Source organism: Salmo trutta, chromosome 30, assembly GCF_901001165.1.
Source record: "Salmo trutta chromosome 30, fSalTru1.1, whole genome shotgun sequence".
NCBI lineage: Eukaryota > Metazoa > Chordata > Actinopteri > Salmoniformes > Salmonidae > Salmo > Salmo trutta.
In genome coordinates, this window is record NC_042986.1 from 22416951 (window position 1) to 22434732 (window position 17782).

General features: G+C 43.7%; 1 protein-coding gene across 1 annotated transcript; it reads right to left on the reverse strand.

Annotated features, from left to right (window-relative positions):
• Positions 1–1394: 1394 nt before the first annotated feature.
• Positions 1395–17617, reverse strand: LOC115168282 (tyrosine-protein kinase SRK3). Its single transcript, XM_029723412.1, has 8 exons — positions 16708–17617; positions 13030–13151; positions 12365–12531; positions 3930–4077; positions 3409–3567; positions 2904–3085; positions 2480–2636; positions 1395–2239 (listed from the first exon to the last, which is right to left on the reverse strand). The coding sequence occupies exons 1-8, from the start codon at positions 17052–17054 to the stop codon at positions 2040–2042; spliced, it is 1482 nt and encodes a 493-aa protein (XP_029579272.1). The 5' UTR covers positions 17055–17617; the 3' UTR covers positions 1395–2039.
• Positions 17618–17782: the final 165 nt, after the last annotated feature.

The following is a 17782-nucleotide window of genomic DNA, read 5'->3' on the forward strand; positions in this document are numbered from 1 at the left end:
GAAAACACGCCCCACCCGCCCGCCAGATAACTTGCCTGAATATTCTGAAATAAATGTGTTTATTTTTAGAAAGATATGTTTAGAACATGCCCATTCAAGCTTATCTAACTTTAGATTTCCTAACGAACCAGAAAATCAATAGTTATTTCTGATTGTTTATCAAAGTTATCTGGTCAACTAATTTATCCTGCTATGTATGCATGTATGCATGTATGTATGTATGTATGTATGTATGTGCAGTGCATTCGGGAAGTATTCAGACCCCTTCCCTTTTCCACATTTTGTTAAGTTACAGCCTTAATCTAATTTTTTTTAAATAAATACAAAAATCCCCAATCTATCCACAATGCCCCATAATGACAAAGCGAAAACAGGTGTATACATTTTTCCAAATGTATATAAAAAGAAGTACCTTATTTACATAAGTATTCAGACCCTTTGCTATGAGACTCTACATTTAGCTCAGGTGCATCCTGTTTCCATTGATCATCCTTGAGATGTTTCTACAACTTGATTAGAGTCCACCTGTGGTAAATGTAATTGATTGCACATTATTTGAAAAGACGCAACTGTCTATATAAGGTCCCACAGTTGACAGTGCGTCAGAGCAAAAACCAAGCCATGAGGTAGAAGGAATTGGCCGTGGAGCTCCGAGACAGGATCTTGTCGAGGCACAAATCTTGGGAAGAGTACCAAAACATTTATGCAGCATTGAAGGTCCCCAATAACACCGTAGCCTCCATCATTCTTAAATTGATTGATTAGGGGAAAAAACTATTTAATCAATTTTAGAATAGGCTGTAATGTAACAAAATGTGGGAAAAGTGAAAAGGTTTTGAATACTTTCCGAATGCACTGATACCCATCTGGTGAGATTTGCTGAGCTTATGCTGTAGGCCTACTGGCCATAATAATAATAACAAGAAACAATAACAGAAGTCCAAATGCATTTTACTCCGGCTGCCAATGCATGCTACTGTAGACTAGGCCTACGTTGTTCGTGTCCTATCGCTACTTCTATTTTATTCAAACTCACAAAATACAATTGTGGTAATATGAATTTAATTGTAAAGACTTTCCCCCTTTTCTCAGATTCACCAAATATCGCTGAAAGGCTAACTGCGGACGAAATTGAATTCGGCACAATGGACTGCACTGCGTTTAGCGGTCATGAAAGTTGGCTGCGATTTCAGCACCTAGTCAGTGGACAGCGCCACGGTACGGCCAGCTATAAATGAGCTAAGATTGAAGCACCAGAGGTTGGTGTGGCTTTCCCATTATTTTATGGAGGATTTAAAGAAATTGGGTGGTTATGTTTTTTTGTACACAAATGAAGCATTATAATTGTATGTTCTTCCTAACACACACACACACACACACACAATGAAACAGGATTGTTATCTAGAAAATATTTTATTATCATAATTTTGGTTGTTAAATACCCAATGGCATAGTCAAGATATGGAAGAGACTCAACCAAAGTACAATAAAGGAAGTTTATGATATGGCTCATATTTCCCAAACTGTATTAGTATATCTCTTCAATATCATGCATTGACTGTTCAAAATTGCATCAGTTCCAAAAAAAATCTTCCATTAGTAGAAATTCCAAAATATGTCCTCTATGGCTCACTCTCCAGTCTCAATGACCATGTCCTCCATCACTGTGGACTGTGTGAGCTGTTTCTATGAGATAAGTCTTTGTAGTGTGTAAACATATAGGCACTTTCTGTATGACTGGCCATTTAGCCTGTGTGCAGTGGGGCAAACTGTAGCATAGCGCCTTGGTGGGTTGTAACAGTGGCTCCACTTCTGTTGCCCTCCTTTCCTTCTCTCCTTCCTCCCTTTCCCCAGGAGGGACTATTTATTGCACATAACCTCAAATAAAAACATCAATGACAAAACCAAGACAACTGGCTAAAAACAGACTAAAAGGTGTTAAAAGACAATGACAATGTCTTGCAGTCCCTCTGCTTTGCATTGGTCTGAGTGTCTATGTCAGTGCAGTCACCCCTTGGCCTCCTACTCCTCCTCCAGATCTAGACCTCGATGGTCTTGAAGTACATGCGGGCATAGATTGTGTCTAGCTGGCTGTGCAGGGCATGGAAGGAGGGCCGCTTGGAGGCCTCTGGCTTCCAGCACTCCAACATAATGCGATAGATGTTGGGGGGACACCTACTTGGACAGGACAGCCTGTAGCCTGTCGATAGGAGCTCCAGCACCTCCTTATTGCTCTTTCCTGTGTGTGTGTTTGTGTGAGATCAAGAGCAAAAGAGAGAGAGATTGAGAGAGAGAAAGAGGGAGAAGAATAAATATTATTCAGAGGGATAAATATTATCAGTCAGAGGGAAATATTCAAAAGCATTTTTACAGATAGAGGTAATAGATTAACTGTAATGAGGGTTGACTTTTTCTCGTGATACGTGTTGTATAATGGTAAAAATAAGAATATTGTCTTGAAAACGTTTGACACACACACCGTCGTATGGCATCTTTCCTCGTGACATCATCTCATAGAGCAGCACACCGAAGGACCAGACATCAGACTTGACAGAGAAACGCTGGTAGAGAGCAGCCTCAGGGGCCGTCCATCTCACTGGGATCTTAGTGCTTCTGCTGGCTGTGTACACACTGTCCTACACACACACACACACACACACACACACACACACACGCGCGTGTTTATTAAGCATTTCTTCATATTCCTATGGAAATGTCCCAATACCTTTTTTGCTTTTTAAGCAAGAATCCTTGCTTTATCTGAGAGTGAACAATTGCGCCTTGACCAAGATAAGTAAGCCCAACATACAGTATATTTTTCTAAAGCATTAGTTAACCTATAGGTTCTCCCTCTTCATTTCTCCATACATTTCACATTCATGTCACATCCATTCTATCCTTACCTTAATGATCCGTGCCAGTCCAAAGTCAGCCACCTTACAGACCAGGTCATCTCCCACCAGGATGTTCCTGGCCGCCAGGTCCCTATGCACGATGTGTCGGTCCTCCAGGTAGGCCATGCCCTCACCCACCTGGCTGCCCATGTAGATGAGGTGGGCAGAGGACAGCACAAGACCCTCCGTCGCTGAGAACAGCATAGTGAGTGCACAGGTTAGGATCTGTCAAGCATGATAAGGTCTGCATAGTTACTCATTTGCTTTAACATATACGTTTATTAGTTAAAAACATTTAAATCTCAGATCTTTGTCAGGTGACCTGAGTTGGAGCTATTTAATATGCAAGCCATATATGATTCCTGCTATTACATAATTTTTTCAGCCAAGCACCCAATGACCACTTGAGGTTTTTGAATACTTATGTTATTGGTCAAGCATAATCATCTGTGAACACACACACTGAATGCAATGTAAAGACTGGGGAACAGAGGGGAGGGTGGGACTGACTCACTGCCCAGGTAGGACTTGAGATTGCCCTTGGTCATGAGCTCAGTGACGATGTAGACGGGCTCTCCCCTGGAACACAGGGCCAGCAGCTGGATCAGCTTGGGATGGTGGAGGTTCTTAAGTGCCTGCACCTCCTTCACAAACTCATCCTGCTTAGTGTCCTCTGCGAGAGAGAGAGAGACAGAGAGAGAGAGAGAGAGAGAGAGAGGGGCTGAGGTCAGTGCTGTCCAGGTGATAAGGAGCTTAGGACTGACCCTATGTAGTATTATAATCCCTTTATAAACAATGTGAGAGCCCTGACCTGAATGGACTGACTCAGTTAGAGAGTATGTAATTGTGTGTTTTGCGCATGCATGCATTCCTGCTTTTTATAACGTTTTGCCATTGCAGCACTTGCCCATCTGCATTATGTCTTTGAAAATAATTCCCTCATCAATAGTCACTCATCAAATATTTTCCAAACTTCTGCTTGTAGTGTGCTGAATCATGTATTAATATGATAACAGCAAGAGCTAGCATGCTTACCTTGTTTGAGCATCTTGATGGCCACCACATTGTTCTGGTTGATCCACAGGGCCTCCCACACCTCTCCAAAGTGGCCCTCCCCCAGCTTCCTTTGCAGTTTAAACTCCTCCCGAGGATGCTCCCAGGGCTCCATGTCAAACAGCTCCCTCTGGGGACACCACAACAACACTGTTACAAGCAGCCTCACAACTGGACACCACAACACTGTTACAGCAGCACAGAACACAGCTACCGGGTATGGCGAATACTTTCAAATTCTTGAGCTGTGCTTCATTTTGTATTTCCCAGTACAATGGAACCAATGAAATAGTCCCAAAAGTGCAAACTACAAGCAAAATGATTACGCATTTGTTTGTCAAATAAAATCAAATAGTATTTGTCACAAGCGGCGAATACAACAGGTGCAGACTTTCCCGTGAAATGCTTAATAACAAGCCCTTAACCAACAATGAGTTAAAAAGTAAGAACATTAGCAAATAAAAATAGAAAATAGTATCACAATAGGTTACAATAATGAGGCTTTATAGAAGGACTACCTGTAAGGAGTCAATGTGCGGGGATACGAGGTAGTTGAGGTAATATGTACATGTAGGTAGGGGTAAAAGTGGCTAGGTAATCAGGATAGATAATAAACAGAGTAGCAGCAGTATGTGGCATCAATATTGTGACGACCCTCCCACTCTGTCTGCCGAATTCTTTCTCTTTGCTCTTGTTTTCCTTAATAGGATGTCGGTGGGCGGAGCCGGGAGGATCGTCAGCGGAATGGGACACACCTGGGCTCAGGTGTGTCCCAGGATAAATGCACCTCTTCCCCATTCATTGGGAAGACTCTCTCCATGCAGACACTGATAGATTTTGGTTGTGGCTGTTTGTTTGCGTTGGCAACTTTCAACACCCCTCATTATCACATTTATCCACGCAACCACTCACTTACACTACTGATTACTGACTACACACACACACACACTATTGCTAATTGTATTTAGTTTACTTTAGTTAATAAATATATTTTGTTATTCTTCACGTCTTCTCCCTTTTTGTTACGGGCTTCGAGCCGGTTCGTGACAAGTGGGGGCTCATCTGGGAACTTAAGGTTGGTTCCTAGACATTTTGGTGTCTAGCACTTTGTTGTATTATGAAGGACTAATACCATTGTCATTTGGCTTACTAGTATGTGTGTTTGGGAGAAAACGTGGAGTTAATGTTAATCTCAGTAGGTACTTTGTTTGCATCTTTTGTTACAGCTTGTTTGAGTTGTAATGTTTGGTGCCCAGTACTGGTTACCTTTTGTATGGTAAAATTGCCACTGCGGTGGATAGTTTGTTGCGTAGGAGAAAGTACATAGGTTAGTTTCCAGGCCCCTGCCCAGGCTGGAGACTCTTGTGCTACTCGCTGTTGGGACATCGGTCTGAGGAGGTGAGTACAATCGGCTGTGTACCTCAGTGGGACATTTGGGTAGGGTAGTGACATTAGCTACCCGGAGCTGTAGCCTTTTTTTCCTATGTTAGGCTTAGTGTTTTACTTTGGAATACGTTGGGCATTGTTAATGTTTTATTTTTGTGTGGTGTCCGTGGACTGAGCAGTGGTCTCGGGGGCACATCCGTGGCTTGGTGGAATCTGCCAGCGTGCTGGGGGGTTTATTTCCTTGCCAGTGGGCTACAGTGTGTAATTATCCACCACAAATCCGCACGAAGACTAGGGTTGAGTTACTGTAGGTTTTGGGGAAGCTCCATATATCTCATCTCTTCTCTGGTGCCCAGTGTGATTGTCATTTCTCTGGTTGTGGTCTGGTGTGCTCAGCAGAGGGGAAGAGTGAGATTTTCTTGTGACTATGTCGTCTTACGTAGATGAGTTCATTCGCTTTCCATCAGAGGAACTGTTAGAATTATGTACTAAAGAACAGCTGTTGAAGGTTGCTGAACACTATAAGGTTGAAATTGGTGATAAACGTCAAATTCTATTAGGTTGATATTGAAGGCCAATGGAGTGGTATTCTTGAAGTTACCACTGGGGCAGCCTCTGCTGAGGACTCTCCGTCTCCCCGTAACGTTACAACGGCTGCTCCATCGGTTAGTCCTAGTAGTCTTCTTTTTGAACAGCAGAAAGAACTGCTTCTGTTACAGCTAGAGCACGATCGGCTAAAGTATGAAAAGGAATTGGACTTTAAACAGGATTTGGAGTGGGCTAAAATCGAGCTGCAACAAGAGCGGCTAGAGCTGGTTAGGGAAGGAAAGCTCTCAGGGGAGAGTTTGCTCTGGGAAGGTGACCCAGATGTACCTAGGGGTCGCTCCTCTTTTGGTCGTGCCCCGGACACATTTGATATTGATTCTGACCGAACTTTAATGTTGCAGTGTGTGCTGACTGGTAAAGCGCAGGAAGCATATTCAGCTCTTAGTGTAGCCGACAGTGTCAGTTATAAGGTTAAAACGGCTGTTACAGATTTACGAATTGGTTCCTGAGGCTTACCACCAACGATCTAGAACTTTAAAAAGGGATGAGAAACACTCAAGTTGAGTTTGCGCGAGAATTATCTTCACAGTTTAATCGCTGGTGTTCCGCCTCTGCAGTTATGACTTTCCAAGGGCTGTGTGATCTGATTATGTTAAGGCAATTTAAGGACACAATCCCTGATCGTATAGCCACGTACATTAACGAACGAAAAGTAAAGACTCTCGCTGAAGCTGCGGTTTTGGCGGACGAGTATGTTTTGACTCACAAAAGGGTTTTTGCCGAGCCCCGTATTCGGAGTGAGTGGGGGCGTTCGGAGTGATTTTGGGCCTCGCTCACCAAGATACTTTGGTTCACGGGCAGAGTTTCATTCAGCTAGGGTTGAGCCTGAGTCCCGTGGTAAAGCTGACTTTGGTCAAGTGTCACTACTGTCAAGGTTCAGGTCATTAGAAAAACAAATGTCCAGTTCTCAGGGCTAGGGGTAAATTCAGTATGTGTGCTTATGTTAAATCTAAGCCTACGGCGTTAGCGGCGCCTGTTCCACATCAGTTCACTCCTGACACATTGTCTCATGCCCAGGGGCATGTGAAAGTCCATATTGACCCAGACTATTTACCTTTCATTACGGAGGGTTTTGTGTCTGTTAGGAAGTAAGGACCTAGTGCCAGTGAAGATCCTGAGAGACACAGGTGCCTCTGAATCGTTTGTGTTGGAGTCTGTTACCCTTCTCTGCTGAGACTGACTCGGGGAATAGTGTTCTAATTAGGGGAATAGGTTTGAACACTGTCAGTTCAAGCAGTGACAGACTTCTTTGGTATTCTCGTTAGCCGGCGCAGTGACCAGGTCACCACAGCTCATAGAACACCTCTGGGTAACTCTGCGCACTCTCATCAGGAATCCCTACAAATGACGGCTTAGCGGAAACCACTAGAGATGGCAACACGACAGGCCATACACGCTCACCAGCCAAGTTATTCCCAAGAATAACGTCGATACCCTCAATAGGCAACGAAGGATGCAGCCCCACAACAACCTCACCTTTCACCAGTCCAACATCAGTTTATGCAACCCTGTTATCCCGTTATCGGTATCCCGCTCCGATCTAATCAACGCGCAACGGACTGACCCCACATTAGAAGACCTGCGTTCCCAAATTGTGCCTGTGGAACAGTTGGGAGATGTCGCCCATGGCTATTTTCTCCAAGAGGATGTCCTGATGAGAAAGTGGGTGTCATGGTAGTTGTTTTCTGGGGGAGGCGGTTAGTCAGGTTGTTGTACCAGTTAAGCTTCATGAGTTGGTGTTGACAACTTCCCACAACGACGTTGCTGGACATATGGGTGTGAGGAAAACCTACCACTGCATATTAAGACGTTTATTTTGGCCTAGGTTAAAGAGGGATGTTTCTGAGTTGATCAAAACTTGTCACACCTGTCAATTAACTGGTAAACCTAATCAAGCTATGAAGCCGTACCACTGTTTCCTATTCCTATACTCAGCCAACCTTTTGAGTATCTGACTGTTGGTCCTCTACTACTCTTTTTAGATTAAGGCAGTTACCTGTTCACTGTGATGTCAGACCACTAGGTTTCCTGCTGCCTATCCTCTCTGGACTATCACCACTAAGTCTGTGTTAAAAGCTTTGACTCAGTTTCTCACTGTTTGGAATCCCTAAGGTCATTCAGTGATCAAGGATCTAATTTCACCTCTAATCTCTTTGGTCAGGTTCTCCAACAGCTCCATATTAAACACAATTTGTCTAGCGCCTATCACGCGCGAAGTCAAGGAGCACTGGAACGTTTCCATCAAACAATTAAATCTTTGTTGAGAGCTTATTGTACTGAGATGGATAAGGATTGGGAGGAGGGGTTGCCTTGGTTACTTTTAGCCGCTAGGGAGGTTTCACAGAGTATGAGTTTCAGTCCAAATGACCTTGTGTTTCATAGGGTGTGTGGACTTCTATCTGTTCTCCAGGATGACTGGAAGTCTCCCGAGCCTCCTCAGTCCCTGTTATCCTATGTGTGTGATTTCCGGGCGACGCCTGTACGCCGCTGGTGAAATGGCTAAAGAGAAGCTATCATGTTCACAGGAGAGGATGAAGGGCATATTTCATTGGTGAACTGAGCCTCGTCACTTTAGTCCATGTGACCAGGTTCTTGCTCTGCTGCGACTTGTTGGTTCTCCTTTTCAAGCCAAGCTTCAAGGTCCATATACCGTTGTGAGCCAGTACACTGAGCAAAATTATCTAGTTGCCACTCCAGAACGGAGAAAAGCACACCAACTGTAACATGTACATTTGTTAAAACCCTATTATGCACGTTCCTCTGAGACTGAAGTGGGAGTCTACAGAGGACGGTAAACCTGTTCTTTTGGCCGATACCGTTAATTTCCCTGGGTTCTTGTCATGCTAGGTCTGTGCATGAGGAAGATGTTCCTGGTCCCGACGATTGCATACTGCAGGGTAGATTGAAAAATTCAGAGACACTGGATATTTTAGACAGCCTTCTCGCTCATCTACCTGTTGATGGGCGGAAAGATGGTTGGTCTGATTCAGAGATTTCCAGGTTTGTTTTCTGATACACCTACACGTACAAACTTAATAGAACATGATATTGACATTGGAGATGCTGACCCCATTCGTCAGCGGTTCTATAGAGTTTCTGCAGAGAAACTGCGTTGTCTGGATGCTGAGATCGGGTACATGCTGGAGAGTAAGATAGCAGAGCCTTCTTTCTCCAGTTGGGCTTCTCACTGTATCTTGGTCAGTAAACCGGATGGGACAAACAGATTTTGTACGGACTACCGTAAGGTAAAGTGTCACTAAGCCAGATTAATTTCCTCTTCCTCGGATGGAGGACTGCATTGATCAAGTCGGCGCAGCTAAGTTTGTGAGTAATTTTGACCTGTTAAAGGGCTATTGGAAGGTGCCACTGTACTCGTATTCGGTTATGAGTTTCGGCCTGCATAATGCACCTGCCACTTTTCAGCGACTCATGAACAGGGTTGTCTCCGGTCTGGCCGGGTGCGCTGTTTATCTGGACGATGTAGTGATATATGCAGATACTTGGGAGGAACATCTGTCCCGTATTCAAGCCTTGTTCAACCGCCTAGCTGCGGGTTGCCTCACGATAAATCTGGGTAAATGTGAGTTTGCTCAGGCGACCATTACATACCTTGGAAAGGTGGTTGGGCAGGGTGAAGTGCGTCCTGTTTGGGCTAAGGTGGTAGCTATTGATGCTTTTCCACCAACTACTAAAAAGGAACTGATGCGTTTCTTGGGAATGACTGGCTATTATCGTAGTTTTTGTAGGAACTTCTCTGTGGTTGCTCCCTTGACATATATGCTGAAAGCTAAGGCTGTTTACGTATGGTCTTCTCGTTGTCAACAGGCTTTTGAAGATGCAAAGAGGTTGCTTACCTCAACTCCGGTGCTGGCTGCTCCTCGCGTGGATTTGTCATTTACCTTGCAGGTGGATGCTAGTCATGTGGGGCAGGTGCAGTTTTGCTGCAAGCAGATGAGTCTGGGGTTGAGAGGCCTGTTAGTTTCTTTTCCAAAAAGTTTAACCATTATCAGTTGAACTACTCGGTCATTGAAAAAGAAGCACTAGCACTCATTTGGGCGCTACAACACTTCGAGGTCTGTTGGGTCGGGAGTAGTACCTATTGTGGTCTACACCAACTATAACCCTCACCTTTTTGAGGTCCATGATGTGTCCTAATCAGAGGATAATGAGATGGTGTTTATTTTTACAAGCATTCCATCTCGATGTGCGGCACATCCGGGGGACTGATAATGTCATTGCTGACGCGCTCTCTCGTGTGCCCAGTTCCTTAATGTCCCCGTGACTGACCACTTGTCTGGTATTGTCCTGTTCTGTCGCTCCTGTCTGTTCCCTTCTGGTCTGGTTTTCTTTCCTCTTCAAGGCTGCTTCCTGTCCGCAAAGGTTGCTGAGGTCTGGGGAGGACGAGGTTGGCTGGGGCAAAGGGACGCAAAGGCTGGATCAATTTGTTGTGACTGGTATGGTGTTCTGGGGTCTTTGTCTTTGCCCTCCCACTCTGTCTGCCGAAATCTCTTTGCTCTTGTTTTCCTTAATAGGATGTCGGTGGGCGGAGCCGGGAGGGTCGTCAGCGGAATGGGACACACCTGGGCTCGGGTGTGTCCCAGGATAAATGCACCTCTTCCCCATTCATTGGGAAGACTCTCTCCATGCAGACACTGATAGATTTTGGTTGTGGCTGTTTGTTTGCGTTGGCAACTTTCAACACCCCTCATTATCACATTTATCCACACAACCACTCACACTACTGATTTCTGACTACACACACACACACACACACACACACCATTGCTAATTGTATTTAGTTTACTTTAGTTAATAAATATATTTTGTTATTCTTATCTCCACGTCTTCTCCCTTTTTGTTACGGGCTTCGAGCCGGTTCGTGACTATGAGTTTGTGCAAAAAAGTGTTGTTACCACATCCACAAAGTCAAAATTGGCTGTAATCTTTTCTTTTTTATATTTGATCTTAATTTAAGGTTAGGGTTAGGCATAAGGTTAGCATTGTGGTTAGGTTTAAGTTAAATCAGATTTTAAATAAACAAATTGTAGAAATAGGTGGGGGGGGGTTATGACTGTGGCTGTGGTAATTAGTGACGACTGCAAAAAGGGTCAATGCAAATAGTCTCAGGTAGCCATTTGATTAACTGTTCAGCAGTCTTATGGCTTGGAGGTAGAAGCTGTTCAGGAGCCTTTTGATCCCAGACTTGGCGTTCTGATACTGCTTGCTGTGCAGTAGCAGAGTGAACAGTCCATGGCTTGGGTGGCCGGGGTCTTCGACAATTTTCCAGGCCTTCCCAACAGTGATTTACTAGGCGGACAGCATCACCCTCTGTCGAGCCTTGTGGTCGGCTGCCAAGCAGTTGCCATACCAAGCATTTATGCAGCCGGTCAAGAGACTCTCAGTACTGCAGCTGTAGAACGGTTTGAGGATCTGAGGACCCTTGCCAAATCTTTTCAGCCTCCTGAGGGGCAAGAGTCATTGTCGTGCCTTCATGACTGTGTTGGTGTGTGGACCATGTTAATATCTAAGTGATGTGGACACAGGAACTTGAGTCTCTCGACCCGCTCCACTACAGCCCCGTCGTGTGTGTGATGCTCAGATGGCTTTAGTACATTGAAAGATAAAGAAACTTCCCTAACACAGGCTCTTTTAAAAATACAAATGTATTTGATACTTAGGCTCCTAGATAATCAAGTGCTACAAAATAAATGTTTCAATCAAGAAATAATCTACAAAGGATGATTTATATATATACTTAAATGATTACCAAGTTTACATTGTGATTGTCTTGGCAAATCAAAATACACATGGTTAAATAAAAACTACCAATGAAATGTAACATCTTCTCCTTTCAATCTCATGAGGTTTAGAAATAAATCTTGGCTTTCTTTTCAAGAGGCTCAGTCTAAATGTTTGTTTCATACAACAACGAGGAAGCTACAGAAGTGTCAACGGCATTAAAGACATGCTAGTCTTGGTATGAGCTTCTCATTTACTCTTCTCAAATTGAACATGGAGGACAAAAATGCTTTTGCCACAAAACTACACCTACAATCAAATTGTGTATAAAATGGCAAGTGTAACTGCTAAGAAATATAAATGCAAATACTATAAATACCAAAATTGAAAAGCATAAAATTGTGAAATAAAAAGGGCCTGAAGTGAGGGGGGGAGAGTGCATGTGTGTCTGCGGGGCTTTCCACAGCCTCTGATTCAGTCACATCTCCGCTGGGAAGGAAGAGAGAAGAGATCCGATCACGGAGAGGTCTCCAGTAAAAACAGCCTGATCACTGCTACTACACTACCGCTTCTTGATTCCGTAATGATGTCAAAGTAAACACATAATTCTAACATATGATTTGATTTTGGGAATTTGTCTGCCAAAACCTCTGGATTTGTGTGTGAGATCTGGGTGGTATACACACCTGCTGTGCACATGGCTCATCCAGAGGCACTCCTAGACTCCTGGAGCTGTTCTGGTAGTATCGGATCAGCTCCCCCAGAGTGGCGAAGGAAATCTTGTCTGACACAAAATATGCACCGATCAATGAACGCTGGATTCGGAAATGGAACACTTTCCCAATGTTTCTGGCTGTGGAGGAGAGGGCAAACATGATTTGACTTTTATATTTTTGATACATTTCAAAAGCAGGGTGGTTTACACACAGTATTCCTTTTTAAATGTCTTATGTCACACCCACACTTGGCCAAAGTAATATTAGCAACAGGACATATGAGCACTGACTTGGACACGGCTTACAGAACAGTGGGTGATCAGATGATGGTGGTTCTCAACTATGGAAGGACTTTATTGCCACCCATTGGTGAATGAATGACTGCACTTCTTTTTCCACTGGTATTTGTTTGCATAGTATTTAATAGTGAAATTGTGTGGTAACAACATAATTAAATATTAGAACTCTAATGTAATAATGTAATTTAATTGGATGTCTGTGGGTAACACTGGGTCCTTTCTGGTATTTACTTAAATGAATTCAGAGCTACCCAGTAGGCTACCAAATGGTGCATATGGTGCTTGTGTTAATGAATTACCAAGTAATTAACATGTGACCATGCCGTATGGGCTTACCTGAGATGGTGTATTCATCACTGTGGCTCTCGCTGATGCGCACCAGGAACGAGCCATCCTTATTCTGAGAGGCCAGGAGCAGTTTCTCAGCCTTCAGCCGGTTGATGTTCCCATAGTACCACCTCAACAGACAGACAGATGGATGGATGAACAGGCAGACAGGGAAAGAGGAAAACAGACAGACAAAAAGAGACACATGCACAATTGCACACAGGAGCAGACAAGAGCACACACACTGACACAGACACACACCGACACAGACACACACACAAATTTCCCCTAAAAAACAACCGCAGTGAACCCCCCCAATATCAATGTAATCTAATAATTGATCTATTTCTCAAACTCAAGCTGCTTTGAGTGGAAAAGTAGGTGTGGTTCATAGGCTAGACTCCATTCAGAGAGTAAGGAAGGCTATTTACAGTAATTAACAAGAAAGGGTGTGGCTGTGCTGTGCTGCAAACACTAGGTACATTTCCATGACGCTTAGGTTTCACCTGAAACTCTGTCAGGTGCGGGTGTGAGCTGAGTTGAAAGATTATCATTTGTCAAAAGTTGTGTATCCACTGCTGTACTTCGTATACAGTAGTTACTAAAGCTAAAACTTGACTGCAGTTGCACCAATCTGACCACAAAGACAGGAACTTTATTTGTAAACGGTAACGGTAGCCACATACAGAAATGTAATACAGTGGCATTGTTATATACTACAATGCTGTCAACTGTGTGCAGTAGTAAACATGAAGGGAGGGCTGCTGTCTCACTTCTCTGTCAACAAACATTGACATTATTTCATCTGAATTAGTTCTATTTGAAATAATGACCATGCCAAATCTTTTTTTTTGGAGCCTCAAATAAACATTATGTTAAATATAGCCTACCCAGTAAGCAAAAAGACGTTGAAAAAAAAAACGTATCTTATGCATTTTCCGGTTGTTGAAAAGACGTATTTTACGTACGTTGCAATCCGGTTTAAAACTATAGTCGAAAATATGTATTTTCCAGAAGTTGAAATCAGGTTATCTTTGTTTCTGAATAAACGTTGGAAATACATAATTTACAGACTTTGAAAATACGTATTTTTTTAGGTCATTGATTCTATGGCCAAATTTCAACAGCACATATTGTACATTCTCATTGAAGTAAGCATTATATCACAATAATAATTTTTCAATAGATTTAATATAGGAAAGATGTGCCAACTGAAGATTGCAAAATATAATATTTATAATCGCTCCCATCTGTCAACTGCACTGTATACAGACTCCTTGACTTTTTCCACATTTTGTTACGTTACAGCCTTATTCTAAAATTTATTCAATTGTTATTTTTGCACATTTATTAAAAATAAAAAACAAATATAACATTTACATTTCAGACCCTTTACTCAGTACTTGTTTGAAGCACCTTTGGCAGCGATTACAGCCAGGAGTCTCCTTAGGTATGATGCCCCTGTACAAGCTTGGCACATCTGTATTTGGGGAGTTTCTCCCATTCTGCTCTGCAGATCCTCTCAAGCTCTGTCAGGTTGGATGGGGAGCGTCGCTACACAGCTATTTTCCGGTCTCTCCAGAGATGTTCAATCGGCTTCAAGTACTGGCTCTGGCTGGGCCAATCAAGGACATTCAGAGACTTGTCCTTGAAGCCACTCCTGCGTTGTCTTGGCTGTGTGCTTAGGGTCGTTGTCCGGTTTGAAGGTGAACCTTCACCCCCAGTCTGAGGTCCTGAGCGCTCTGGAGCAGGTTTTCATCAAGGATCTCTCTGCACTTTACTCCGTTTATCTTCCCATCGATCCTGACTAGTCTCCCAGTCCCTGCCGCTAAAAAACATCTGCTTGATGCTGAAACCAATATGCTTCACCGTAGGGATGGTGCCAAGTTTCCTCCAGACATGACTCTTGGCATTCAGGCCAAAGAGTTCAATCTTGGTTTCATCAGACCAGAGAACCTTGTTTCTCACGATCTGAGAGTCCTTTAGGTGCCTTTTGGCAATCTCCAAGTGGGCCGTCATTTGCCTTTTACTGAGGAGTGGCTTCCGCCTGGCCACTCTACCATAAAGGCCTGATTGGTGGAGTGCTGCAGAGATGGTTGTCCTTCTGGAAGGTTCTCCCCTCTCCACAGAGGAACCCTTCTCCCCCGATTGCTCAGTTTGGCCGGGCGGCCAGCTCTAGGAAGAGTATTGGTGGTTCTAAACTTCTTCCATTTGAGAATGATGAAGGCTACTGTGTTCTTTGGGACCTTCAATGCTGCAGACATGTTTTGGTACCATTCCTCAGATCTGTGCTTCGACACAATCCTGTCTTGGAGCTCCACGGCCAATTCCTTCGACCTCATGGCTTGGTTTTTATTCTGACATGCACTGTCAACTGTGGGACCTTATATAGACAGGTGTGTGCCTTTCCAAATCATGTCCAATCTATTGAATTTACCACAGGTGAACTCCAAACAAGTTGTAGAAACATCTCAAGGATGATCAATGGAAACAATATTCACCTGAGCTCAATTTTGAATCTCATAGCAAAGGGTCTGAATACTTATGTAAATAAGGTATTTCTGTTTTTATTTTTTATAAATTTGTCCGTCGGACTGCCAGATGGTGAAGGGTAATTGGCGAAGCGTAATTCATCACTCCAGAGAACGTGTTTCCACTGCAACAGAGTTCAATGACGGAGAGCTTTACATCACTCCAGCCAAAGCTTGGCATTGTGCATGGGGATCTTAGGCTTGTGTGCGGCTGCTCGGCCATGGAAACCCATTTTATGAAGCTCCCGATGAACAGTTCTTGTGCTAACGTTGCTTCCAGAGGCAGTTTGCAGTTTGGGACTTGGTAGTGAGTTCCAAACTGCCTCTGGAAGCAACCGAGGACAGATGAGTTTTACACGCTATGCGCTTCAGCACCACTTGTGTGGCCTACCACTTCACGGCTGAGCAATTGTTGCTCCTAGAAGTTTCCACTTCACAATAACAGCACCTACAGTTGACCGGGGCAGCTCTAGCAGGGCAGACATTTGACAAACTGACTTGTTGGAAAGGTGGCATCCTATGACAGAGCCACGTTGAAAGTCACTGAGCTCTTCAGTAAGGCCATTCTACTGCCAATGTTTGCCTATTGAGATTTCATGGCTGTGTACTCAATGTTATACACCTGTCAGCAACGGTGTGGCTGAAATAGCCGAATCCACTAATTTGAAGGGGTGTCCATATACTTTTGTAAATATAGTGTTATGTTTTAGCCAAATCAAGGCCGGTCCAGATGGAAGATGTTGCAGGTTGGGGGTGCTGTGGTTTTTTTGCCCGAGCTACGCTAGAAAAGGCTATATTGGTCCTCTAATACAGAACTAGTAAAGGCCCAGCGTACTATTTTTGTGAATAAAAAATATATAATTATACATTTTCAGCAGTATACCCCCTACTTCCCGCGGCTATGGGTCCAGAAATCAATTAAGGCCGGTCCAGATCAGACCAAAAAATATAATAATAAATACGTCCAAAAAGATGTCGCTGTAGGTTGTGGAATACCTTACTGGTAAACCTGGTAGGTTAAACATGATCCTATACAATATGGTGGACAAAAGCCAATCAAACCCGAAACGAGTGAAAGAAACATGGTGAAATCTCAACTGCATATTATGAATGAAACAATATTGAGGTTGACCGCGCGCATATACGCGCCACTCACTTATGATTAGCGAATTCGTCCTGTAGAATGGCCACATATGTAGCCGGGACCAGTCCGGACTCCATCGAACCGGTAAGTTTTTTGGCAAGCACATAATCCCCCCTCTTTTCTATTACTGACAGCTTGTCACCTTCCTTGATAGTCAGCTCCTCCTCGCTCCTGGCTTCGAAATCGAAAAGAGCCGCATAGAGCTGAGTCGGTTTCTTCTTGGGGGACGGGGCACGGATATCACCTGAAATAGTGGGGATTTCGGCTGGTCGGGTCATATTTGGGTAATGGAATTCGGGCCATATCCAGTTCCATAGTCGACTACAGCATGGCATGCAACCACGACAACAAACCTCCATCCCAAGCCAGTCGCAACGCCGAGGTATCCAGGTTTCTTTAGGGAACCGCGACAATACGACGCGAAAATAAATGTGTTAATAGGAAAGCCAGAGGCCTATACAGTTTCGAGACGTCTTCGAGCTGCCCTTTCTCTCCTTCACAGCAAACATAGTGCGGCATCAGCGATAATTAGGTTGATAATCAGGATAAACCTGTTTTGTGTCGAGATAGATCAGGGACACAATACTGTTGGCCGTGGGAATGCGGAAACGAGATATCCATGTCCAATTGTGCCCACATTGATCCTGTCATTTGCCAAGTGCGCCTAAAAAAAGAGGAAATAGCCTACCTATACTTGTCCTCCAATGAATGATAACCAAATACCGCATCTCTCTGGAATACGGTCAAAATCTGTGCACTGCAAGTGGCATTTGCTGAGCAGGTCCACAAAACGCGTTTAGTCAGGGTTTTTGTTTGGAACACTAGACATTTCCCGCTATCCCCACGTCTGTGAACCTGTCCGCCTGCTGTTCGTGCTTGGCGGTTAAATCAACGACACCCCAGAGTATATCTGTCCATCTACAACTACACCATTGACTCTGGTGCAAGTGATATAGGAAGTGCGTATAGGCAACACACAGTTTTTAATTCCACATCTATTATACGTAATTCTCCTTATCAATATACTAATACATTTCGTTTTTTTTTAATGTTAGTTTTACTGTTAAAAAAAGATGCTGGTAACACA

Coding starts and splice junctions, on each gene's coding strand:
- LOC115168282 (XM_029723412.1), bottom strand. CDS start 17,054: ATGGAGGTTTGTTGTCGTGGTTGCATGCCATGCTGTAGTCGACTATGG. Junction 3,568..3,929: donor CATCAAGATGCTCAAACAAG/GTAAGCATGCTA, acceptor TCTCTCTCGCAG/AGGACACTAAGCAGGATGAG. Junction 2,240..2,479: donor AGGAAAGATGCCATACGACG/GTGTGTGTGTCA, acceptor ACACACACACAG/GAAAGAGCAATAAGGAGGTG.